Source organism: Rhinolophus ferrumequinum, chromosome 11 (assembly GCF_004115265.2).
Source record: "Rhinolophus ferrumequinum isolate MPI-CBG mRhiFer1 chromosome 11, mRhiFer1_v1.p, whole genome shotgun sequence".
In the NCBI taxonomy this organism is placed as follows: domain Eukaryota; kingdom Metazoa; phylum Chordata; class Mammalia; order Chiroptera; family Rhinolophidae; genus Rhinolophus; species Rhinolophus ferrumequinum.
The window spans coordinates 12,965,420-12,992,988 of NC_046294.1; the positions used below are offsets into that span (position 1 = coordinate 12,965,420).

Genomic DNA, 27,569 nt, shown 5'->3' on the forward strand with positions numbered 1-27,569 from the left:
CAACAAACCTTTAGCCAGACTCATCAAAAAACAAGATGAGACTGAATTCAGGTCATTCTCTTAACCGTCATAGTATACCGTGTTCCCCGGAAAATAACACCCCGCTGGACCATCAGATTTAACATGTCTTTTGGAGCAAAAATTAACATAAGACTTGGTAGTATACTATAGTATAGTATATAAAACCTGGTCTTATATTATATTAAAATAAGTCCGGTCTGATATTAATTTTAGCTCCAAAACATGCATTAGAGCTGATGATCCTGCTAGGTCTTATTTTCAGGGAAACACGGCATTAAAACATACCACACATTCCTCCAAAATGTGCATATAAAACGGTACATAAAATCTCCTTCACACAGCAAAATTGTGAAAATAATGTTCTCAATATGAATAACTGGTTAAAATTATAATAACAATAAATTTTAGTCCAAATAATTCAGTAGAAAGGATGATAGACTTTCCCTTTGGAAGACAGAGATAAAAAGAATCAGACTAGATGTAGAAAACATGAAAAAGTATAGAAAGAGAAGGCAGAGAATAAGGCCCAAAAATATTTCTATTTTCAGAGAACACTCTTTTGTTTTGTAATTGCAAAGGTACTGAGCTTCCACTGGATGAGTTATGAAGAATTGAGAGTTTCATGATTCTCATAGCATCTTCTATGAAAGACATCAATTTCCCAGAAAATACTTTGAAAAGATGATCCCATAATAGGCTGAGTATACAACATAATCTATAGCACTATTGCTTAGAGTGTATACATAGATCACCTGCTTAGAAACCTCTGGATAATTTGTTTAAAATACAGATATGTCGATCCACCAGCAGTCCTATTGAATTACAATCTCTAGAGCTGTAGCCTCAGATTGTGCATTTTAAAAAGAATTTCAACTGATTCTGAAAGGACGCCAAAGTTTGACAACCAATTGGGCAATAAATAAATTCTAAATGGGATATCTTTACTGATAACGTTTCATCAACATTCATTTACATGTAGTGTTCAGTTCACCACAAACCATAGTAATTACATTGTTTTCTCTTTGCTACTTAAAACATAAAGTCATTTTATGCTGTTGTTATTACTCCTTCATTGAAGTCATCTTTTGATAAAGAGCTTCTTCACGGCATTTTTCACCTCTGCATTTCTGAGGGTGTAGATTAAAGGATTTAACATAGGAGTTATCGTGGTATAAAACACAGCCACAGCTTTATCAATGGGCAGCGTGCTAACTGGGCGCAGATACTCAAATATGCATGGCACGAAGGACAAGACGACCACAGTGATGTGAGCCACACAGGTGGAGAGGGCTTTGTACCTCCCCTCCAGGCTGTAAGTCCTTAGGGAGCGCAAGATGACCACATAGGACACCACCGAGAGGAGGAAGGTTAACAAGCAGATGAACCCACTGTTGGCAGCAACAAAGAGATCGAGGGTATGAGTGTCCATGCAGACAAGTTTCTACAAAGGGTACAAGTCACATATGAAATGATCTATGACATTGGGGCCACAGAAGGGCAGCCAACGATGAAAAGGATCTGAACAGTTGCACGGAGAAATCCTCCAGCCCAGGCCACTCCCACAAGGAGGCCACACACCTGTTGGCTCATGATGGCCGTGTAGTGAAGAGGTTTGCAGATGGCCACATAGTGGTCATAGGCCATCACTGTCAGCAGGATGATCTCAGCAGGACCAAAAATGTGTTCTGCATAGACTTGAGCCATACATCCATGAAGGAGATAATCTTCTCGTGAAGAGAGTCCACAATCAGCTTAGGAGCTGAAGAAGAAGAATAAATTGTGTCTATCAGGGACAGGTGGGTCAGGAAGAAGTACATGGGGGCGTTCAGAGCCAGGCTGGTGGTCATGGTAACCACAATGAGCAGGTTGCCCGAGACCGTTAACACGTATAGAACCAAAAATACCGGAAACACCACTTTCTGCATTTGGGGGTTCTGTGTAAGACCTATTAAAATGAATTCAGTCACATTCCTTTTATTCTCCATCTGTGTGATGTAGGTGATAAAAACTCTAGGAAGGAATGCTTTGCCTTTAAAGAGAAAAAAAGGAAGGAAAAAGAAACTAACAACATTGACACTGATAGTCAATAAGTCAAATCTGTACAATCAACCTGTTAAGTTTAATGCAAAGAAAAGTCTATTTCCATTTAAATGATGAGAAATACAGCTATCATTTGGTTAAGCTTTAAGATAGTATTTCAAACTAAGTTTTGCCATTATTGATTTTCATTTTTTTCTGCACCTCAGATTCCCTTATTCCCTGTATCTTAATGTATTCCTAAAGCACAAAGACAGTAAAGGGTAAGAAGAATTGTCCCTGTTACATGAGGGCAACATACATCATGAGGTACATGGAAAGGAAACCTCTTCCAGATGATCCCACAAATGCTTCACTGAGAAGCTAGCCTTAGAGTGCCAAGGCCCCGCATAGTGGACTCCCTTCTGGATAGCCCACTGCATCAGAGAATCCTTCCAGGCGCAAAGACCCGTGAGAAGAAGGGTGTGCGCACTTCTAATGGCCACCTCTTCTCTAGAGGGGATGGCCCTTGGGAGAACCAACATCTGACTACTAATACGTTTGTATAACTTCCTGAAGGTCTGTGCCAAAGGTCAGATTTCATGATCAAAATCAGACAGAAAACCACACACTTGACTCATTGATCATCACTATTTCACTTACTACTTCAGTTTCTTGCAAATTCTGAAGTACCGGGAATATATTTTTAAAACACTTGTCTTTTACAATTTTCACCTGCCTCCTTTTGTCCCACACCACACAGAAACAGCTTGGCAATACATATATTGCAATACATATATTGAGTAATACATATATTGCTCAACCATTATATGTAGCAATAACCATTATATGTAGCTGTTAAGTCAAAACTAATGTCTCTGATATCCTCTGTTAACTGACAGACACAAGCACAGATCAGTCCTTTTTCTGTCTTAGTTCAAAGACAAAGAGTGTGCCTATTACTATTCAAATCTGCTAATACCCGTAAGTGTTTAAATGAGAAATGGAGAGAAGCATTGATCTAGCAGGATGACTTTAATAAAAGGGCCCTCAGACCACAATGGAAAGGCAAGGACCTAAGAATGCATATGTCTTCCAAGTAGAGAAACCTTTGTTAATTGTTTAAATTCCACATGTTCCAACATTTTGAATAGGAAACTTTTATTGTTACTCTGCTTTTTCCCCCTTCTTAATAGCATGCAGAGATTTATTTTCACACCATGTAGTTCCTATAATGATAGTTAATTTTTGTTGAGTATTTGCCATGTGGTAGGAAAAATACTAGGTACTTTACATGCATTATGTCACTTAATCTTCACAACAATGCTTTGAAATGGGTACCCTAGTGTCTATATTTTTTTTTAAAAAAAAAAGGAAACTGTGGTTAGGAGGAGATAAATGACTTGCCCAAAATCATAATGATAAAAAAGCAGAGGAACCCATATTCAAATCCAAGCTGTCTCTAGCTCCTGAACACTTAGTACCTCTCCAGTATAGATCCAGGTTACTTCTAGGATTCAGCAATGTCAGAGTTTGGACAAGTCTGTTGGTGCCTAACGCCACTACCTGTGACCATATGAAATCCATGGCAGTGCCTTTGCTAATGTACAAAATGGAGAGTCAGACGGTAATGAGTTGAGGGTCCACTGGACAAGACCCTAGAATTGTTGTACATTAGAAATACTCCAGAACTTTGCATTTTATCAACCAATACACTCTTTGAAGATCAGGAAACTGAGGCCCAGAGAAGTAAAGTCCAAGGAAACACAGCTAATTGATTAGTATCAAACCACCCCTTTCTTCTGATTTGCTTCTATCTCCTCCTATCAGTACAAGGTGGGATTTACGCCTCCCTTTCATCCCTGTAAATTATCAGTCACAGCATTGCTTCAAGGAAATGAGTGACTGTACATAAGCCAATCACTGACTATCCAAGCCATCACACCATCTGTCCGCCTCCTGGAGAAAACCCTCAGTGACCCATCCAGCTCCACTCTGCAACACTATTGCATTATCTCCACACTCCAAAGCCTACAAATTGACTCAGGGATCCATAAAATGTAAACCTATTCCTGATAACATAGATAGATTCACATACAGTGGGGAGAACAAATAGTTCTGCAAAATATCCTAAAACATATAGAAAGTAATGGTTTTAATGGTTTTAATTATGAACCCCTTACTAGAAAATGGGAACTGATTCTTGTCCCTGCATTTAACTTATATTTTAACAGCCTACATTCCTGGTCAAGATAATTATGGGATAAAGCACTCCTCTTAGAAGCCCTTGGGTATCATGAACTGGGACATGAAGGACTCTAAATGCTGTGTGAATAACAACATGGGCTTTCACTCAGGTTGCATATCCCCAAGGAAATTTCTTCACAGGCTGAGGTCACCAGAGATTAAGATACTGAGTTAGTCTCTAAACTGTACTATAAACACACCAGGACATACTCTGTTCATAGAAACCTTGCAATTTGATATATTTTCAGGCAGAGTGATATCTAGACTTGGGGAGCAAATAAAGGCTCAAATCTTATTGCCAACTTGTGATGCAAATATATAAAAAGATCAATTTTTATGCCTTTTCATTGACTATTTTTGGAAGTCTAGGAATTCCACTGGCCACTCAATGAAAGAAGTCATCTCCCCCAGGCAAAAAATTCCTTCAAATTTTCTTCACACGTATTTTCCTTAGGATAGTGGAGATTCACACAGGCAACTATATTCTGACATCTTGCAAATACATACTGAAGCAAGTACTCAGCAGTGTAGAGGGCAGGGTGGGGTTGAACCATACATCATAAGAGTTGAAGCACCTGCTATATTTAAATGTATAGATAGGCAGTGGATGGAGAACCGAAAGAAACCGTAATAACAGCACCTACCATTACTAAGCATCATGTCCCTTATTCTGTTAATATGGTGTATTGCACTGACTGATTTTTATCCATAAGGTCTGAAAACTAAGTTCGCAAACTTGTTGTACTGATGTTGCTAACCTCTTTTGATATCAGAGGGATTATTCATTATGAATTTGTACCAACTGGACAGTTAACCAAGTTTACTATTTGGAAGTGCTGAAAAGGTTATGTGAAAAAGTTAGATGACCTGAACTTCTTGCCAACAATTCATGGCTCTTGCATCAAAACGATGCACGAGCTCACAGGGCACTGTCTGGGAGGGAGTTTTTAGCCAGTAAACAAATAACTGTATTGGAACACCCTCCCTACTCACCTGATCTGGCCCCCAGTGATTTCTTTCTTTACCCTGAAGATAAAAGAAATATTGAAAGGAAGACATTTGGATGACATTCAGGGTAATATGATGACAGCTCTGATTGCCATTCCAAAAACAGTTCCAAAATTGCTTTGAAGGGTGGATTAGGCACTGGCATGGGTCCATAGCTTCTAAAGGGGAGTACTTTGAAGGTGACCATAGTGATATTCAGCAATGAGGTATGTAGCACTTTTTCTAGCATGAAAGAGTTCATGAACTTAATTGTCTGACCTCACATTAACCGACCTTCATTCCTAGGATAAATCCTGCTTGGTCTTGGTGTCTAGTCCTTTTTAATAGGCAACTGAATTCAGTTTGCTAGTATTTTACTGGTACTTTTGTCTATATTTATAAGAGATGTTGGTTATAGTTTTGTTTCCTTGTGATATCTTTGTTTAATTTTGATATCAGGAAAATACTGGTCTTATAAAATGAGTTGCAAAGTGGTCCATCCTCTTTCAGTTTTTAGAAGAATTTGTAAAGTATTGGTATTAATTCGTCCTTAAATGTTTGATAAAATTCACTTCAAAGTGATGCCCAATTGGCCTGGGTTTTCTTTGTGGGAAGATTTTTAATTGCTAGTTCAATTTCTTAACACATTTGGGCACAACTTCACCCCTTACCCAAGTCGTTTACAACTTCACTTTAGTCTTCATTTCTTGCTTCCACAGAGTCTCAAGGTAAGCCATAGATGAGCAATTTGGCCTTTCCCACCTCTTTCCTAAACATGCACACAGTCTGGTCCTATGCACAGCTCTAGTCATACACACAGCCCTCAAATTGCCAGAAATATGTCATAGTATTTCAAATCCCCCTATGGTATGTCATTCCTCCATGTTTCCTTTTAAACGTTTTGTTTAACCTATTGTTTTCTCCAACTGTTATCTACTGCCTAAGGCTGCTGCCATGTTCATGAATTGCCTCTGGTTGTTCTTGACATATGCAATCAGGAGAAAGCATCCAAGTCAAATCAAATAAAGGCAGTCTTATAAGTGAGATCTTCCAAAGAACCACCACACAGGCCAAATAATTCTCTGGGAATAGGCTTTGAACGAGCTCCAATCCCATTCTAATCCCTCCAACAGCTGCCAAGCTGCTATGAGTGCAGGCTATTGGTTTTCAAGGCTACAGAGGAGCTGGGGAGAGAGGATGGAAATGGGACAAATTTATAGCTTCACTACTATTACTGACATTCAGTCATTTTTTTTCTTGAATAAGTACTTCCAGATTGTAAAAGACTTTGGGTAATTTCCACAATTCCAAAAATGTTGACTCTTGACAGTTTTTTTCAGTATTCTCATTGCTTGGTTGGAGGAGAAAATTTTTGAAAGTTCTTATTCTACTTTTTTCACTGACATTTGCCTACTGAGCACTGTGTGGCAGGATTCATGCTGGGTTTCAGTATTTGATGAGCATTAACTTTAATCCCAACTGTAATTCTACGAGTATATATTATTAGCCCCACTTTAGGGTTAAGGAAGCCGCCACCAACTTAGTGACTGACACAAAAATCCAAATGCAAGCTGAGGTTTTGCTGGTATCAAAGTCCATGCTTTTTCTTTGAATTCTACTTCCCTTGGGTCAGAATTATATCAACTGGAAAAAAAATATGTGAGAACAAGAGGCAGGTTATTTCTGGGTACTGATGGCATGGAAAGGGAATTATGAAGAATTGTATTTGTGGTTCTGTTTTGCTGTTTGGATGGAGAATAAAAGTTGGGTTGCAGGCTGTGGTTATGTGTTTATCCACCATGCTTGCTAAATTCACTTATTATGTCTAATACTTTGTTTATATATACTCCTAGATTTTCTGTATGAGGAGTCTGGTTCTGCGCCGAAAGCCTATATGTGATATTTCAGGCCTCTTCATAGATAATTACAAAGGCTTTTTGGCATGCTTCATAGGAGAAAGCTGCTCTCCCCACACCAGACTTGGTAAAGAGCCAATGCATTACAGCATCTACAAAGAGCTGAAGTCAAGGACTCAGGCCTCCCTGGCCAGCCATGCCCTCATGCGTATCTGCATTACTAGCCCAGGCACTTCCATTTGGAGGTCTTCTTACCAGGGAATCTTGAAGACACTTTGCTCCACTCTGACTCAGTACTTTTCCATTCCTGCTAGTCCTTCACCCTTGCCCTCCTCCCGGACCCCCAGATCCATAAAACTGCAGGATCCTTTTGTTCAGGGAGTCCTTGGCAATGAGATGACTCCAACATCTGTGCTCATCCACCTGACTCTTGACTAGTACTCTGCTTCGTGGGGGTTAATGAAACAGGAAGTTGGTGCTTACCCTAGATTTAGCCTCTTGCTTATACTATCAAGCAAGTGATTAAAGACTTTACTGATGTGATTATTTATGGCTGGTTGATTTAATTCCCTACTCTGTCACATGACAGCTCAGCACTCACACTCTCTCCAGCTCAGCTGAGCCCTTGAATCTATATTTAGAATCATGTTATCTGTGAATAATGACAGTATTATTTCTTCTTTTCTTATCTTAATATCTTTCGTTTCATTTTCCTGTCACATTGCACAGGACAAGACCTCCGGTATTATACTAAAAGGAAGTGAGAATAGTGAACATTCTTAACCTGTTCCCAATCTGAGGGGGGAAACTGTTCAATTTTCCACCCCACGAAATATACTGAAATTTATAGATCTTTTGTAAATACCCTTTACCAGCAAAGAATTTATGTTCTATTAGTATTGGCTGAGGGTTTTAATCACAAATAGGAATTGATTTTACCACACTTTTTCTGCATTTATTGAGATGATGCTATGGATTTTCTCCTCTATTCTATTCAGCTGATAAATTATATTGATTATATTTTTAATACTAAAACAATCTTGCGTTCTTGGAACAAGCACAATTTTATAAAGATATATTACTTCCTTGTATATGTTGTTGGGTTAAATTTACTAATATTTTGCTTTGAATTTTTATATCTATATTCATATGAAAACTACCCTGCAATTCTTTCGTATAGTTTTTGTCTGGTTTTAGGATCATGGTTTGCAATTCTCACCTTTTCTTTTCTCTTGAAAAATTTTTGTATGATTGGCATTCTTTTTTCCCTAAATATTTTGTAGAATTCACCAATGAAGTTATCTGAGCCTAAATTTTTCTTTTCATGCAAATTTTTAATTACAGAACCAAATTAATATGCATAAATGTTCAACACTTTATTTCTTCTTTTATAGGTTTTGATAATATTTTTAACTACTTAGCTTATTTCCTCTAAAATTTCACAGTCATTGGCATGAAACTTTTTACAAAAGCCTCTTGCTACTTTTAATTTTAATAGAAATCTGCAGTAGTTGTCCTTTTCTTATTCCTCATATGAATATGATGGGTTTTCTCTTTTTTCCCCCTTGATTAGTCTTGCTCACAATGTATCAATTTTATTAATCTTTTCAAGGTACAAACTTCTGGGTTTATTAATTGAGAAAACAAAAGGGGTCAGATTGCCAAGTAAGATTTATAAAAATCAGGGATCTTATCTAGTAGTATCAAGCTTTACTAAGAATTTAAAGAATGTAAGTACCTATTTGAGCGCTTCAGCTCAATAGCATAATATGTTTTACCACCAATGAACGTAAAATCCTTTGTTCCACCATAAAGCTATGTCAGGAAGATTAGTGTCCCACAAACCGTACAGTCAGCAAAGTTACAGTACTTGCATCACAAGTACAGCATCACATAGATGACTCCAGACAAAATTCTTCTTAAATCCACAGCGACCCATCCTGGACCGTTAGCTTTAGATGAAGGTCATTTCTGCAAGTGAATTATAGTACTTCACTTTTATGGGCATCTATAAATATAGCTAAATTACAATATGTTCCTCTTGATCTTAACCTCTTATGTGGCCCCAAAATGTTAACTTTTCCTTTCTGTATTATTCATTTATGGCTCCCCTTTTAGCAGCAATTACTACTTCTTATTATTTGCATTAATTTTCACCCAGACCCTTTATTTGATATAACCCAGGGTTCCCCTTATCTTCCAATCATCTAAGACCCATTTTGCAGACTGTACTGCTAGTCCTTTGACTACTGCCTAAGAGTCAGTGAAACATATACTATGTCATTATAGTATATACAATACAGTTCTTTTGGAGCCACAGGGCACACCACTCTAAATCTTACCCATTGAGTGGATTTACATTTTCCTTCATTATTCTCTATGCTGTTGCTTTGCAGATTGACTGATTGCTCTCCACTCCTGAGCCACCATCTGCAATCCGTACTACTTGTTATTTAATAACTGATCATAGGGAAGGACTCATTCAGCCGTGAAGCTAGGTCACTCCTCAGGAGGATCTAATGTAGGGCACAAAAGCAGAGCAGTTACTTGTGCATGTGAGCAATGGATGCTACCTTCAGGTTTTTTGGGTAGATAGCCAGGATAGGGATTTTTGGGTCATAAGATAATTCTATTCTTAATTTTTGAGGAACCTCCACACTGTCTTCCATAGTGGCTGTACCAATCTGCATTCCCACCAACAATGTATGAGGGTTTCTTTTTCTCCAGGTGGTGAATACACAATGTGATATACAGATGATGTATTACAGAATTGTACCCTTGAAACCTATGCAACTTTACTAACCATTCTCACCCTAATAAAGTTTAATTTAAAAAAAAATAAAGAGATATTTCTTGTCATGAGTCTCTTTTTAAGAATTGAGAAGCATCAACCAGAAGAACCCCCTTAGTTTTTCTTACTTTATTGGCTAGAATTGTGTCGCATGCTTATCCTTAATCACTAGAAACAAAAAGAACATTACCACAATTGCTTTAGACTAACCCAGATTCACACCTATGGCTTGGGGATTGATCACACTTTCCCACAAACACATGGCCACCTGACACCAAAACAAATGGAGTTTTGTTAGAAAGAATGCAGATGTAACTATTTTGTGGGCAACTAACATACCTAATATGCCTCTACTGGTCACCCCTCTTTCTCTCCTGTATCTGTAACTTCTGTTTTTCTCTCTCTCTTTCTTTTGTCTCTATCTTTCTATCATCTCTTACCCTCCCCCCCCTTAGCTCTTCTCATTGGCATTTAAATATGATCGAGTTTCTCCCATCTTAAAAAATATTCACTCTCAATCCCATGTCCCACTTCAGTGACCACGTTGATTCTCCTAACAATCCTATGAGGTAACATTATCTCTATTTTGCAAAAAGGACACTGAGGCACAGAAAAGTTTAGTAATTTACCCAATCACACAGCTTAGCCAAGATTCAATAAATACTATTATAGTAGTGGAACATGCAAAAATTTCTCTCAAATTTATTTCAGAAAATATTTTCCCTATATTCAATGCAGAATGCAATAGTTGCATGATTTTACATGCTATCTTTTGGTATTCCTCCCAATAATCCCAGTTTATTTAAGACTATTTTATAGGCTCTGATAAGTCAAATGACATGTATAGAATATCACAGTAAACAGAATTGGGAATCACACCCAGATGCATGTCTTTGGTGTATTTCTCTAAGACTCTACCATGTCCCATTCATGTAGAAGATGTCCCTGGTCCTAAGTCTCAATTTCTGCTCAGTCTCCCCTTCTGTTCTGCAGGCATCAGGAAATTTCTAGACTCAAACAGAAGAGCCAACAAAACTTACTCTTAAGCATGATTCAGATTTTTACTATTTAAGAGCACTTTATCTAGTCTACATTTGTCTATCCTCAGGCATTAACAATAGAATACCAGTTTTGCACTGACTTACAGGTTTATACATGTTGTCTTGCTGAATATTCACTATAATTCTGTGACACAGGTATTATTTTTTATTATTTATTTATTTTTAATTCAAGTTTATTGGGGTGATAATGGTTAGCAAAGTTACATAGGTTTCAAGTGTACAATTCTCTAATACATCATCTATGTATCACATTGTATGCTCACCATCCAGAGTCAATTCTCCTTCCATCACCATATAGTTGATCCCGTTTACCCTCATCAACCACCTCCCGTCCCCCTTACCCTCTGGTAACCACTAGACTATTTTCTGTGTCTGTGAGTTTTTGTTTCTTTATTTGTTGAGACAGGTATTATTAAGACTATTTTATAGACTCTGACTGGTTCATGCGTCCATATTCTGATGACCAGAACATTCTGTGCTTTAGGTCTCAGTTTCTAGGATCACATCCTAAACATAATCATAAAAAGACTGCTAACCAATCCCAGTGGGCTCTCCGCTACCCTCTTGGTCACATATGCCATGACCACAAGAGAGAAAGAACAAACTGGTTTGGCTGCCATCTTGTTTGAAGCTGCTAATTCTAATCCCCTGGGAGTTGAGAAGTCAGAGCTTCCTGAACTCCTTGCACATGAGTAATATCCATTTAAATATTTGCCTAAAATCACAGGTAAAAACGTTGGTAAGAACAGATCCAGGAAGACCACGTAAGCATCAACAGCCACGGATGACAGAAGCTGTTTGGTTCTGAGTTGCCAGCCCAGACTCCCAGCGACCAAAGGAGTTATCTCCAGGCTGAACACAGCCTTACTAAGAAAAAGGCTTAAAAGAGCTAAGTTCAGGGGACTGCTACTCCAAGGCAACTTTCATTGGTTGCTGATTTTATGGTGCATACAGTCCCTAACTTTTCTGTGATAATATGGTCTGTTATTTTCTGGGTTTTAAATCCACTGGCTTTTATAACATACTTTATCTGTTCACCAAGAAAGACCGGCAAATGTGTAAAACATGCCTTGGAGAGTGATATCCTGCAATAGTTAGGATTTTTTCCCATCGATTTCTTCTGAAGCCTAAATGTTGGAAGCTATCTGACTCAAGAAATTTAGTGTCTGAGCTGGGATGCTTACCTCATACTCACAGGACTGTGTGACCTTATCAAGCAAAACTAAACCTGGCCCATGTACTCAGCATTATTTAAGAAGTCTCTCTCAGCAACTGTTTTCAAGTTATCAAGAAAAAGAAATATTATACTTTAGATAAAAATCGATGAGCCTGCAAAGCAGCCGTTAGTGATTGATCAATGACTGCTACCTCCATGCAAACTGTGCTCCACAAGGAAGATGCTTTGTTATTAAATGAACCTGTTATTACTTCTTTCCCAAATGCATTCAGAGAGGTGGGTACAACCTCTGATTTATGGTGTGTTTTTCTCAAGGTGATTCTGTCACAGATTTTTATGAATGACTGGAATTCTTAATCTACTAAGTAAGGATAGTGTGGACCCACACCTGAGATAAGAAAAATTTATGTTATTAAATTATTTTACCTCTCATAAAGGTAATACATTCCCTTTGTAGAAATCTTGGGTCAGAACATATTTTTAAAAATCCAAATATTGTCCTTAATTCACAGTTCAGATTAGCACTATTGGTCTTAATGCACTTTTTTCAGATACTTTTCTATGGTATATATGTCATTTTGGACAATTTAGATCATAACATAGAAGCCGTTTTATAAGCTAAGTTTTCCACTCATTATATTGTAAGAATATTTCCAAACCATTAATTTTCTTGCAAATAACCCGATATTTCATAGCTATAATATTTTTCATTGTTCCTCCTTATACAGACATTTGGATTGTTTTCACTTTCTCATTATCATAAAAAATGTATTGTGAAATACAAGCTGTAAGCGTAATTTTTGTCCCTATTTCTTTTTATCTATGATGGATTCCAAGGGACATGACTAGGTATATAAACTTCTTTCCAGAATATACCATATCAGTACACACTCAGAGGTAATATAACTGTCATAAATCTTTGCCAATTTGCCAGTTTTTTACTGTTTTTAAATTTTCTTTGATGACTTATAAAATAGAGAAAATTTTAGATGTCTAATTCTTTTTCGGATAATTGTATTTATATTAGTTTTGCCATTATTTTAATAGTGGTGTGAGAAGACCTTTTTTTAATGTAAAATCTATTTCTATAATAATGGTTATCAGTCTATTGTTTCAAGTATTTTTCTAGTGTGTTCCTTATCTATGTAGTTGAATCCATTAGTTTTGTCCTGTATTTATACCATTGCATTTCATTTAAAACGCTCTTCCCCATCCAGAGATTAGATTTATACTTATTTCTTTGTTTTTCTGTTTGTGAACAGATCTGTTTTATTTGAAGATTTTAATATACATCATTTGGGTTTTTTCTGTTTTTCTGGGTTGTTTTTTTTTGTTTGCTTGTTTGTTTTTTTGTTTGTCTTTTTTAGTGATGGCATGAGAAAACACTTTATTTTGAAAATGCCTATCCAGTTATTGAAAAATCATTTATGAACTATGTATATTATTCTGTTAAATATTACTTTAAAATAATTTTATTTTGAAATTTAATCATGCTTGCTTTTTATTGAGATTATCTGTGCTCATCAGGTTTATTTATATTTTTACAATACTAAAAAGCTTTTGAATTTATTTATTAACTCCACTATTTTTCTAATGTTTGATATATTGATGTCTGCATTCAACTTTTTTTCTGAATATAATGGGGTGTCTTTCTAACCTCTTGAGTTGAACATCTACTTCATCTATTTTCTCTCTTCATTTATGTTCTTTAATATTATAATGATCAAATATTTCAAGGATAAGAATAATACGGGTTTTCTTCATTTTTATTCTCTTACCAAGAATTTGGAATGTGTGGAAAGCTATGTGTTTTACATTTAGGACAAAACTTTAGCCTGTGCAATAATGATAGTCTTCAATTCCTCTATGCCATTTGGTATCTTTCCTGTTGTACACATGAGAAAGTTTTGGCGCAGTAAGACTAAGATCTGTATACAACGTCACATGGCTACTAATCAGTGAAAACAGAATGAAAAAAAATAGTCTATCTGACTATAGAGAACATACTCTGTCCAACAAATTATGATGCTTTTGTTTCCTCCTCATCTTAAAAGAATCTGTTTTGTAGATCCAGAGAAGTTTTCATGGTCTTCCTTAGATTGAGTTTTGATTTGCAGAATGACCCTGAAACCTAAACATGACAGAAGGTCTCCAAATAATAAACTCTACAGTTTCAAATAAATCTGGGAAATTTTGCCTTGCATCATGCTCTGTTTTATCCTTTTCAGGATATTCTTCTTCCTTCTTGAATGATGATATCCTCAGACAATTCTGTTTCAATGTAGTATAAGCTAACAATCTAACTGCCAGTTACATCTTACTGGAACCTCCAACATTCACTCAGTTCAGTTTGACTACATCATTCCTAATTTTAAGTTGAATTCACCTGATGTTTTATATTCACCCTGAAACAAATTAAAAATAACAAGAATAATGGACTCTGAAGCTCAGTTTCATCAGATCAAATGACTAGCGAAGAGATATGTGGGAATAGACTCTCATGAACTCAAGCCTCTACTCCTCTTACAGGTCCTTTCTTTTTTCCTGTTTTTCTGTGGGGCAAATAGCAATTGTTGGGAGAACATCCATCCGTGTACAATTACAGTAAAGGTGTCTGGAATGTCAACAGTGATAAAACCATGTTTATATTTATGAACAAGTGTGTGTGTGTGTGTGTGTGTGTGTGTGTGAGAGAGAGAGAGAGAGAGAGAGAGAGAGAGAGAGAGAGAGAGAGAGAGAAAGAGAGAGAGAGAATGAGAGAGAGAGAGAGAGAGAGAGAGAGAGAGAGAGAGAGAGAGAGAGAGAGAGAGAGAAAGGCTATGTGTTCATTATGTGCTAATTCTGTGGCCCCACTTTAAGTCTTGGGTATCTCTGCTTGAGGTTTCCACAGTCTTACAGAAAAAAATCCTGATAGAAATGTACTTGATTGAAATTTATCTGCCACAATTTCAATCCATGTCTATTCACAGATAAATCAATTATCCAGATGCCAAAGTGGATTCATGGAGCGAATGAACGTGACAGAATTCATCCTGCTTGGCCTGACACAGAACCCAGATGTGCAGAAAGTCTTGTTTGCTGTGTTTACAGTCATCTACTTTCTCACTGTGGCAGGCAACCTACTCATTATAGTGACAATCACCAACAGCCGAGCCCTGGGCTCCCCCATGTATTTTTTTCTTTCTTTCTTGTCCTTCATAGATGGCTGCTGCTCTTCCACCATAGCCCCCAAAATGATATTTGACTTACTCACTGAAAAGAAAACTATCTCCTTCAATGGCTGCATGACTCAGCTCTTTGCCGAACATTTCTTTGGGGGAGTCGAGATCATCCTGCTCACGGTGATGGCCTATGACCGCTACGTGGCCATCTGCAAGCCCCTGCACTATGTGATCACAATGAACAGGCGAGTGTGTAGCCTCCTGGTGGCCACGGCCTGGGCTGGGGGATTTCTTCATGCTCTGATTCAAATTCTTTTCATAGTCTGGTTGCCCTTCTGTGGCCCCAATGTCATTGACCATTTCATCTGTGACCTTTTCCCTCTGCTAAAACTCTCGTGCTCTGACACTCACATCTTTGGGTTTTTGGTGGCCGCCAACAGTGGACTGATGTGTATGCTCATTTTTTCTATTCTTATCACCTCCTATGTGCTCATCCTTTGCTCCCTAAGAACTCACAACACTGAGGGACAGAGGAAGGCTCTCTCCACCTGTGCATCCCATGTTACTGTAGTTGTCTTATTCTTCATTCCCTGTATATTTGTGTACCTTCGGCCCATGATCACCTTCCCCACTGATAAAGCAGTGGCTGTATTCTATACTATAGTAACACCCATGTTAAACCCTTTAATCTACACTCTCAGAAACTCAGAGGTGAAAAATGCCATGAGGAAACTCTGGAGCCAAAGAGTAATCCTGGGTAACAATGCATGTAAATAGAGAAGATAAAAACAAAATCTATACATATTTTAACAACAAGTGTGATAATAGAAAGGATAAAGGTCTTGATGTCAAAATATGTGAGTTTAAGTATATTTTGCTCCTCTTACTTTCTGGAATCTTTCTTTAATGGTTTCTCTTTCAAAAAAAAATCAATATTTGATTAAATGACTCAAGTTTCTTCCAATTAGAAACTTCTTTGCATTTACAAATTATTGATCAAGGAAACCTATGTAATTTAACCTTTGTCACCCCAAAAAATAAATAATGAATAAATAAATAAATGGGATATTGCTAATCAACATGAAAATGGCACAGTGTATGAAAAATCTCTGAATTCGTGTGTTCAGTAAAACAATTCTCTGCAAACATTCAAGTACAGGTTATATATATAAAACCAAGAGGCCAAGTATTTAAAATACTTAAACACAAAGGCAGCAGCTAAACATTTTGTTGAAAATGGATTGTTTTTATCCCAACAACTGTACTCAAAGTAGATTTATTACTGTAAGAGATAAAGATCAACCAAAAATGAATGCGTTTTAAGGAATGAGAGACAGGCATTAAGGCAGGATTCATTCCAAAATTAATGCTTCTGTGTTACACAATTCCAGGGGGCACCATTTACATTTTAATAAGGGCTCTTCCAAGAATAAATTATGTTCTCTGTCTAAAGCCATAGAGGGACATAAAATTCTTCCAGGTACAGCCAGAGAGAAATCTTGCACATGATTTCCCAAGCAGAAAACAAATTGTGGAGCACATTTTTTATCAAAGACATCCTATATACCACTTTACCTCCAAACTAGCTTTTATTGGATGGACTTGTTACTTAGCTAATAGGAACAAAGGTATCTGGTAAAAAAGAGAGTTGATGACAGCTGAGTAATCAAGACAGATTGTCTGCACATAAAAATTTCAATAGAAAACTTCAAACCAATTGCAGACTAATGAGATGGGAGGAATTTGAGATACAGACATACCATGTTTCCCTGAAAATAAGACCTAACCAGACAATTAGCTCTAATGCATCTTTTGGAGCAAAAATTAATATAAGACCCAGTATTATATTATATTATATTATATATTTATTGTATTTATTACATATATTATATTATATTGTATTATATTATACCCAGTCTTATATTATTGTAAAATAAGACCAGGTCTTATATTAATTTTTGCTCCAAAACATTATTAGAGCTGATTGTCCAGCCAGATCTGATTTGGGGGGAAACACGGTAGTGCCATTCTAAGAGGGAAAGAAAACCCCAGATAGAAGAAGGAGATCAAGATATGGGCCAGGAGAGAAGTTCTGAAAAGAAAAGGAGAAAATCAAAATATATGAATATGAAAAAGTCAGTAAGATACAAAGGAAGTCAGTGAGAAAGAAAAACAGGGACAAACGACCTATAAGACAGAAAGAAAACAATTAATTTGGCAATAGTAAGTCTTCACTTATCAATAATTATTTTAAATGTAAATGAGTTATGCTCCCCAATAATAAAAGGCATAGAGTGGCTAAATGGTTTTAAAAAGAGATTCAACTGTCCAAGAGACTCACTTAAGATTTAAGGACATACATAGGCTCAAAGTAAAGTGATGGAAAAAGGTACTGCAGGCAAATGCTAACCAAAACAGAGGAGAGGTGGCTATACTTGTGTCACACAAAAATGGACTTTAAGACAAAACTGTCACAAGAGACAAAGAATAACTTCCTATAATGATAATAGGGCAATTCACTAGGAAGATATAATAATTAGAAATATATGCAACCAACATTGGAATAACTAAATAAATAAAGCAAAAATTAACAGACCTCAAAGAAGAAATAGACTAGAGCAAAGTAATAGTAGGAAAATATAATACTGCACTCTCAATGATGGATAGGAACCTAGATAGAAAATTAATAAACACAATGAACTTGAACGACACTACAGAACAAATGAACCTAACAGACATATATAGAACATTACCTCTAATAGCAGTACAATATACATTCTTCCCAAGAGCACATAAAAGATTATACAGGAGAAATAATATGTTAGGCCACAAAGATTCAAAAATTGAAGAAGATAGGAATCATATAAAGTATCTTTGATTAATACAATCAAGTGAACTTGATTGAATCAAGAAATCAAAAGCAGAAGAAAAATTGGAAAATTTCCCAATATATGGAAATTAAACAACATATTGCTGTGCTACCAATAGTTTAAAGAAGAAATTTAAAAAGGAATTAGAAAATATTTCAAGACAAACAAAAATGGAAAAAAAAAAAACTATACGCCAAAATCTATGGGATGCAGCAAAAGCAATACTAATAGGGTAATTTATGAACATCTACATTAAAAAAGAAGATCTCAAATAAACAACCTACAGTATCTCTCAAGAAATGAGAAAAAGAGGAACAAAGCCCAAAATTAGCAGAGGATGGAATAATAAAGATTAGAAGAGAAATAAATAGAAATTAAAAAATACAATTTTAAAAAATCAGTGAAACTAAGAGTTGGGTTTGTTTGAAAAGAAAACCAAAATTTACAAATGGGCTAGACAGAGAAAAAAGAAAGAAAAGTCAAATAAATAAAATCAGAAATGAAAGAGAAGACCTTAAAACGGATGCCACAAAAATAAAAAGACTATAAGAGATTGCTATAAATAATTATACACCAACAAACTGGATAACTTAGAAGTAATGGATAAATTCCTAGAAACATACAAGCTACCAAATCTGAAGCAAGAAGAAATAGATAATCTGAACAGACCGATAACAAGCAAGGAACTTGAATCAGTAATCACAAACTTCCCATGAAAGGAAAGAACGTAGAATTCACTAGTGAAGCCACAAAACATTTAAAGAAGAATTAAGGCCAATCTTTCCCAAGCTCTTCTAAAAATTTGATAAGGAAAAAAAAAAAAAAAAAAAAAAACACTTCCAAACTCGTTTTATAAGGCTAGAATTACACTGTTACCAAAATCAAACTCAAGAAAAGAAAACCGTAGGCCAATGTTTTTGATGGACATACATGCCAAAATTCTCAACAAAGTAATAGCAATGAAACGACATCTTATAGAAAGGGAGAAAATATTTGCAAACCATGTAATTGTTAAGGGGTTAATATCCAGAACATATAAAGAATTCATAGAACTCAATAGCAAAAATAGCCCAATTTGAAAAATGGTCCAAGGACTAGAATGGACATGATTACAAAGACGATACACAAAAGGCAAAAAAAGTAAATAAAAAAATGTTAAATATCATTAAACATTAGGGAAATGTAAATCAAAATCACAATGATATATCACCTCAGATCTTGTTAAAATGGCTATTATCAAAAAGACAAGAGATGACAAGTGTTGGTGAGGTTGTGAAGAAAAGGGAACACTTGTGCACTGTTGCTAGCAATTAGTACAGCCACTGTGGAAAACAGTGTGGAGGTTCCTAAAAATTAACACTACCATATGATCCAGTAATCCCACTCCTAAGTATTTATCCAAAAATACTGAAATTGAGATCTCAAGGAATTATTTGCACTCTGATGTTTATTTCAGTATTAAGCTCAAGAGCTAAGATGTGGAAACAACCAAAATTTCCATTGATGGATTCATGGATTTCTTTAAAATGTGGTACATACATACATGGAATATTATTCAGCATTACAAAAGAAGGAAACCTGCCATTTGTGACAACATGGATGGATTTTGAGGTCCTTATTTTAAGTGAAATAAACCAGTGATAGAAAAATTAATACTACGTAACTCCACTGACACGAGGTATCTAATATTGTCAAACTTACAGAAGCCGGAAGTAATTCCATGGTTTCCAGAAGATGATGTAAGAGGGCAATGAACAGTCATTTTTTTAATGGATATGGAGTTTCAGTTTGGGAGGAAAATGTTGTGGAGATGGTTGGTGGTGATGGTTGCATCAGCCATGTGAATATACTTAATGCCACTGAACTATACACTTAAATAGTTAAAACAATAAATTTATGCTATGTATATTTTAACACAATAAAAAAATACTGAGGAAGAGAGACAAACTGTGAGTGAGGTTGGCAGAACAGAGGAGGAAAATTAACTGTTGAGGACAGAGTTTGGAGCATTGCTTCGTTATCTGGTTCTGGACTTCAGGAGTGTGTCAATTTGGTTTAAAGGTAAAGGCTGATGAGAACAAAGAAAGGTGAGGCTTTGCAGTTCCAGCCAGCTCTTTATTGCCTCAGAAGCTGAGGCGATGAAGATTGTAATGGAGCTTCCTTTCTATAGTGTTTCTATTCTCTACATCTGGATGTCTTTATGCATGAGTACTTGGCTGAGTATGATTTTCTCAGTGGCTACTGTGTGAAAACATAGTACTTTGCTGCACTTCCCCCAAGATACTCTATCTGTGGAGCAAAGAGAAAGCTATATTCCCCTGAATACATCTTGAGAATCTGTTATCTAGGTACTTGGTCTAAAGGAAGTTGACATGTCTACGACTTTAAAATTACTCAATTTTTGGTAGATAGGAATCCTGCCATCTAAGACTCCTCAGTAAGTCACTGTTAAAAATGGAACAGTCTCCCAGGGTATTCTGGCACATAACCGTGAAGACTAGCATTTCCATTCTCAGGGCAGATATATCATTTAGGACAGTCACATTTTCAGAAAGTAATCCATTCTCTGAACTCTCACCTATGCCTGAAACCACCTATATCCTATGCCAGGCTCACCAATGTCAAAATGAGCAACAAAGCCCCACAATGAAGCTTTCCAACTTCCATTACCCAAGCCCAATCCTAAACTATAGCCAGAGACACATGTCCATCCATAGCTCAACTGCATTTCTAAAACTGGCCTCTAATGAGGTTTGTGGGTGCCAAGTGGGACTACATGCATGACTTTGGCTGATGGTGCAGCAAATCAAATATTTCAACAGACCCAATTACTAATCCTCTGAGGACTTGAGAGGTCAATGCATTACCAAATCCTTTACTTCATGTAAGCCAATTTAAACGTCTCTCTAGAGACAATGAAGAAAAAATTACAAAGAAGGACGTTTAAGGAAGTGACACCAGCAGAGCCATGTACTGACAAGCTGAAGATTTCTAAAGACACTGCTCCCAAGCTCAGTGCATTAGAAGGAGGGCTTAAATCAGGAAGATTAAGAATTCTCTCTACATTTTTCATGGACCTGTTTGGGAAACAAAAATTTAGCAGAATTGATTGAGAAAACAGTGTCCAATCAAGTTGATTTGATTCATGTATACGTTTTATACTTCCATATACTAACTTTTCCTGATTTAAAGAAGTTTGATTGTTCCCACTGTTTTTAAGTTCGATTGAATACAGCTCTAACATATCTGAAAATGTATGTATTTGTGAAGATGTATTTATACTTTCATTGGAAGCCAAGAAGTATAAATTCAATCCTTGAGCTACTAAAGTTTCCTAGTAAAAATAGCTCATTTTCTGAGTAAATCCAGACTGATAATGGGGACCAAAATAAACTGCAATTCCAAGATTGGGAGAGTTGTCTAGAGAGATAAGAATTTCCAGCGTACCAATTGTTAGCTCATGGAGTCTATTTGTGGGTGTGGAGCCTGTGCCACAAAGGGAGGAAAGCAATGGCTGGGCTCGATCTAAACACTGAGAAACCTACAGTCAACTAGATTCAGGTCAGTGATAACTAAATATATTTCCCCAAATTTTAAGCAGATAACTCAATTTAGCCAATTTATTTTCACTGGAATAGTTTTGGTAGTTAGAGTCTGTGAATTGAAGGTTAATCTTACTGTCTGAAAATGAATTTAGACACAACGAAATGAGAAGATCAATAGAAAACACTATCTGTGATATTGGCAGACCAGACACTGTTGAGAACTACTGAAATCACAATTACGACATTGTGGTTCACATTTATGTCTCATAAAGTAGCTGATATTGCAGCTTTCCGTTTCATGCAATTCTTTCTCCTTTTCATGACTTCTTGGAGCCACACTGACGGTAGAATTTGTGGATTACATCTATTAAGAATGATTAACCACACAGTCTCCGACTATAGGAGCCATGGATAGAGAAGAAACAACTCAGAGACTGAGCTTTTCTGAAAAGCAAAGATATCTTTCCTCACCTTTATTGAAGCTGAGAAGTCATGATGCTGACTTCTGTATTCAGAAATGTCTGAGGAAAAACATGTGGCTATGTTTTGGGCAGAAAATGGAGAAAGAAGAAAGAGTGGGAGAAGGAATAAAATATCTTATGATCTTTTGTAAACAACATGTACTCACTCTTGAAAACCCATGTACAGATCATTCCAAAAAAAACAATGTATTCTTTCATATATTCAATATTTCCACCAGTTAGCAACAAAACTTCAATTTCATCTTCCTTGATTAAACTTATAACAAAAGGGCATATTGCATTATATTAGGTCATCCCAACATTTGTGTTTTCTCAACAGGAAACTCAAGGAAAATTCATGACTCATTTAATTCCATTTGTAAAATGGAAGTAGGATGACATATCTAATCCAGAGCATTAGTCCATATGTGAAGAGAGACCAACTGCACAGAAAGTTCACTTAAGAAACATTGAGACCTTTTCATGGAAATGTACATCACTTACATGTCCACGTTCAAAGACGTGGGAAGAGTGAGCATGAAAGAATCATGTTGAGCCACACAACAACCAAGGCTGTTGAGTGAATGCTTTTCCATGAGCCATTATAAAGACAGTTCCTTGGAATCCTGAAGGGATGAACTGCTGCACTGTCTCTATCTGTGTGTCCATGTACATTCATTTGGGAGAAAGGAATAATAACTCACAGAACACGTCTGGTATAGACATAGTGAGCCTTGGTACTTTCATGCCTGATGGACGGTTGACTTTTGAAAGAATATTTTGTTCATATACCTATATTCATGCCAGTAGACAAGTATAACTTCAAAACAATTGTTACTATTTCAATGTGTCCCAAAAAGTTATCTGTGAGACTTTTAGAGCTAGAAAGAAAGTTTGGAAATCAATGGCAATCAACATTCATAATTAACACCTTTCTTTTATTGTGGTTTGTAAGGTATTGCCACTTTTAATTATATAACTAAAGAGAAATTTGTAACAGAAATTAACAAAAGAGAAATTTAAACTCCTTCCATTCTTCTTTGTAACTATCTACAAAACGACATAGTTGAGTGGAAGGAGCAGGTCACCAATCCCAGAACCAGGACTAAAGAGGTGATGGCATATTGTAGTATTGAATTTAAAATATCATCACTCAGAAATACTGTGCTCTTTCCAGATGGATCACATGCTCACAACCCAAGCTGAATCAACAGGAAAGATGAGCAATGTAATAGAATTCATCCTACTGTGCCTGACTCAGAATCCAGACCTGAAGGAAGTCTTATTTGCTGTGTTTTTCATCATCTACTTGATCACACTGGCAGGTAACCTGCTCATCTCAGACACCATCTTCATCAGCTCAGCCCTGGGTTCTCCCATGTACTTTTTTCTGTCCCATTTGTCCATTATAGGTGGTTTCTACTCTTCTTCCATAGCACCCAAAATTATCTTTGACTTGATCTCTAAAAAGAACACCATATCTTTCAATGGCTGCATGACTCTGCTCTTTGCTGAACATTTCTTTGCTGGAGCTGAAATCATCTTGTTAGTTGCCATGGCCTATGACCACTATGTCGCCATCTGTAAGCCCTTGCATTATAGGACCATCATGAGCCGACATGTGTGTGGTTTCCTGGTGGGAATAGCTGGAGTTTTAGGGTTTGTTCATAGAGGGATCCAGATTTTATGCATAGCCCAGTTACCATCTGTGGCCCAAATGTCATTGACCATTTTATGTGTGATTTAATACATGTCCTGGAGCTAACCTGCACACTCACACCTTGGGGCCCCTGATTACTGCCAACAGTGGGTCACTGTGCTTGCTCATTTTTTCTATGCTGCTTGTTTCCTATGTTGTCATCCTGTGCTCCCTGAAGACTCACAGCTCTAAAGGCCGTCACAAAGCCCTGTCTATGTCTGCCTCTCATGTCACTGTTGTCATCTTATTCTTTGTACCTTGTTCGTCACTATGCCCAAGACCCATGACTTCCTTCCCCACCGACAAAGCTGTGACTGTGTTTTGCACCATAGTAACTCCTATGTTGAACTCTTTAATCTACACCCTCAGAAATGCAGAAGTAAAGACTGTCATGAAGAAGCTCTGGGGGCAAATAGTGAATACTGATGATGAATAAATCTTGTGATTAGAGTACTTAAGAAAAAACTCTAGTGATATTTCATCGGATTTATTCCCCTTAGTTGATTAAACTTGGGATGATCAATTATCTGCCTGGATTGACTTTCTTCAGGTGCCTACATGCTGTGGGCCGTGCTGATGTATCCATTAAGGCACAGGATGTGCAGTGTCTAGAGCCCATAATAGATTCATGAGCCCATGAGAAGTTTTCATTACTTTAAAAGAGAGAAGAAAAGTAAACATAATCCAAATATAACTTGGATTATAGTCATCTTAAAACCGGTACAGTCATAAAACATAATTTTTAACATTTTTATGGAGGAAAGGACCCACGAGAACAAAAGTACCAGAGGCCTACAAAAGTCATAATGTCGCCCTGATTGTGGATATGGAACAGATCAACAGCAATATTCTTTTAATAGCAATATTCTTAAACACTTTATATACAGCAATACAGCTAGAATAAAGTTTTATTTTAAAAGAGGAAAAACAACAGTGAACAATGGACCACATGAACGATGGTGGTCCCATTGATTAAACGGAGCTGAAAAATTCCTATTGCCTCGTGACATCGTAGCTGACATAATGTTGCAGGGCCAGAAATTACTGACTGTTTGTGGTGATCCTGGTGAAAACAGACCTACTATGCTGCCAGTCAGATAAAAATGTATCACACAGTTGTGTACAGTACATAATACTTGATAATGATAATAAATGACTATGTTACTGCTTTATGTATTTACTATGCTATATTTTTTATCATTGCTTTAAAGTATATTCTTTCTACTTATATCAAAATTTTTTGCTGTAGAACAGTATGCCGTGTTATGCCAGCAGCAACCTCATACATCTCATGTTTACCGCATCTCTTGTTCGCATCTATTTCTTTTGTGCTTGATTTCATCTCATGTTGTTCTGTCCAGTAACAAGCTGTACAGGCTTGCAGCCTACAGGCAATAGGCTACATAGTGATGTAAGAACAAGTACGTGCCATGAAACTGGACAACAATGATACAAATCTGGATTATAGAAAACAATCCATATCATGAATATAATGAAATTCTAAGAGATCTGAAAATCCTCAGATGCTTTGAAGTCAGAGTTTGGGAGTTTTGGATCAAATGAGCTTGATTTCTTATCTCGTCTCCAGCTTTACTTAGCCTTGTAAATGTAAGCAAGTTACTTTACTTCTCTACCTGTATTTTTTTTCATCTGTAAAAGGGAAATAGCATTGCATACTTAAGTTGTAAGAATTAAATGATTTAAATTGAAAACATAAGTCAGCTGAAAAATAGCGAGACTTGCTCACACACTGTCACAGCCTTCAGAGATGTCACCAGAGCACATGGAAAGCTGAAGACTGCAGCTCCTGCAGAGGAGCCCAGGAATATTGCAACTGTCATTCCCCAACCGTGATCACGGGAGGACCACACGTCTTCCTCAGCCTCACTTCACTTCAAAATATGTCAAAAATGCCATCCATTTATGAATAGGGACAGCAAAACAGTGAGTTCTTATTTCTGCAAAGAAACTTAATGGGGCCAGTGAGCCGGTCTGGACACTAAGAACTAGCCCATCGCCAGCCCTTAAATATCTCCCCAGTTACAAATGGGGGAGCTGGTTGGGGCAACTGTGAGATGCCTGAACAGAACTTGTTTCAAAAGCTTTTCGGATATCAACCCCTAATGAGATATATGATTTGCAAATATTTTCTCCCATTTTGTGGGATTCCTTTTCATTTTGTTGGTTATTCATTTGATGCACAGAAGCAGCCTGGATTTAGAACTTGAGAACCCGGGCTTCAAGCTGATGCCATGATGGAATGAGATCTTAACTCTCCTTAGACCTTTCGCCTCCTCCTGCTGGAAACCCTGAGCTGCAATCTTACAAATGTGACAGCCTCACTGGAGAGACCTTGTCTGTATAGCCAAGCATCTACATGGGAAAGGAGAAGGGCCCAGAAGAGCCTGAGCTGCTAGCCATCCCTGCTAAGGCACGATTCACATGAGCAAAGTCATCTTGGACTCTCCTTAAAAGCCCAGCAACCAGCTGAATACTAGAGAGTAACCTCAGTTCATGTCAGAAGAATCGTTCAGTCAAGTTTAGCCTGAACAAATGGGGAGGAGGAGTGGAAACACCCCCAAATTTGAACTTTTCAGACATATAAACCTTGACATATTAAATAGAAAATGTTCACATTACACTAAAATTAATAACAATGTTGGCAGATTATTTTATCTGTTTGGGGGAAATAAGCCAAGGTATTTTTTATCACAAACAAAATAAATTCTAAATGGGTTTTAAAAAGTTTTTTTAAAGTAACTTCAGAAAACCAAGGTGATAAAATTTATAAAATCTTATAAGAAGGAAGTGGAATTTTCCAAGAGTGATGTGATAGAAGAATGAAAGTAAAAGAATATTAAAATGTAACACATTTATAGAAAAAAAACACCCTAAGTATAGCATAAATGAGGTACATATTTGTAGCAAATATCACAAATATAGATATAGATACAGATATAGATATAGATTAGAAAGAGTTCATTCAAATTCATCACACCAATAGATCAAGCAAAAATTCTCACTCCAATAGATCAAGAATGCAAGAAAATAATTGACAAAGTTTATAATTAGATTTTGTCCCAGACATTGTGCAGGAAACAGAGCACGAAGACAATTAAGTAACTTTCCCTGACTTCAGTGTGGTTATATACCAATGAACATAGACAACTGACCAAGATTATTATCACATCTCTTGAAAAATTCATACAAATTTGAAAATTAACTAGCAGTCTTAGTCCATTTCAGCTGCTATAACAGAATACCACAGACTAGGTGGTAGACAACAAACATTTACTTCTCCAGTTTTAGAAGCTGGGAAGCCCAAGATCAAGTTGCTGGCAGATCACTGTTTCATAGAGGCCTGCTTCCTACTTCATAGACAGCCATCTTTTCACTGTGTCCTAACATGGCAGAAGGGGCAAGTGAGCTCTCTGGAGTCTTGTATAAGGACGCTAATCCCATTCATTTGGGCTCCACCTTCATGACCTAATATCCTCCCAAGGGACTCACCTCCAAATACCACCATTGTGACAGTCCAGCCGCCACAAATCGAACAGTACCCAAATGGGGGAGTGGGAATGAAAAAAGACACTCACACAAATGATGATGCGGCCGGTCTTCAGTGATCCTGAAGCACCAAGTTTACTTTCCTTTACCAATTTATACCATCTGTGTAC

At 36.8% G+C, this 27,569-nt stretch overlaps 2 protein-coding genes and 1 pseudogene across 2 annotated transcripts; 2 read left to right on the plus strand and 1 right to left on the minus strand.

The window, feature by feature from the left end:
* Positions 1-1,099: 1,099 nt before the first annotated feature.
* LOC117030798 (olfactory receptor 4C12-like) lies at positions 1,100-2,006 on the minus strand (annotated as a pseudogene).
* A 13,114-nt stretch (positions 2,007-15,120) lies between these two features.
* LOC117030623 (olfactory receptor 4C5-like) lies at positions 15,121-16,094 on the plus strand. The gene has a single exon (XM_033120778.1). The coding sequence runs from the start codon at positions 15,159-15,161 to the stop codon at positions 16,092-16,094; it is 936 nt and encodes a 311-aa protein (XP_032976669.1). The 5' UTR covers positions 15,121-15,158.
* Positions 16,095-23,397: 7,303 nt separating this feature from the next.
* Positions 23,398-24,328, plus strand: LOC117031089 (olfactory receptor 4C45-like). Its single transcript, XM_033121424.1, is given in 3 exon segments — positions 23,398-23,896; positions 23,899-23,961; positions 23,964-24,328. Coding segments are annotated over 3 exon segments (912 nt in total). The 5' UTR covers positions 23,398-23,412.
* The last annotated feature ends 3,241 nt before the right edge of the window (positions 24,329-27,569 follow it).

Bases quoted from the DNA above. Each gene is read 5' to 3' on its own strand.
- LOC117030623 (XM_033120778.1), top strand. From the start codon at position 15,159: ATGGAGCGAATGAACGTGACAGAATTCATCCTGCTTGGCCTGACACAG.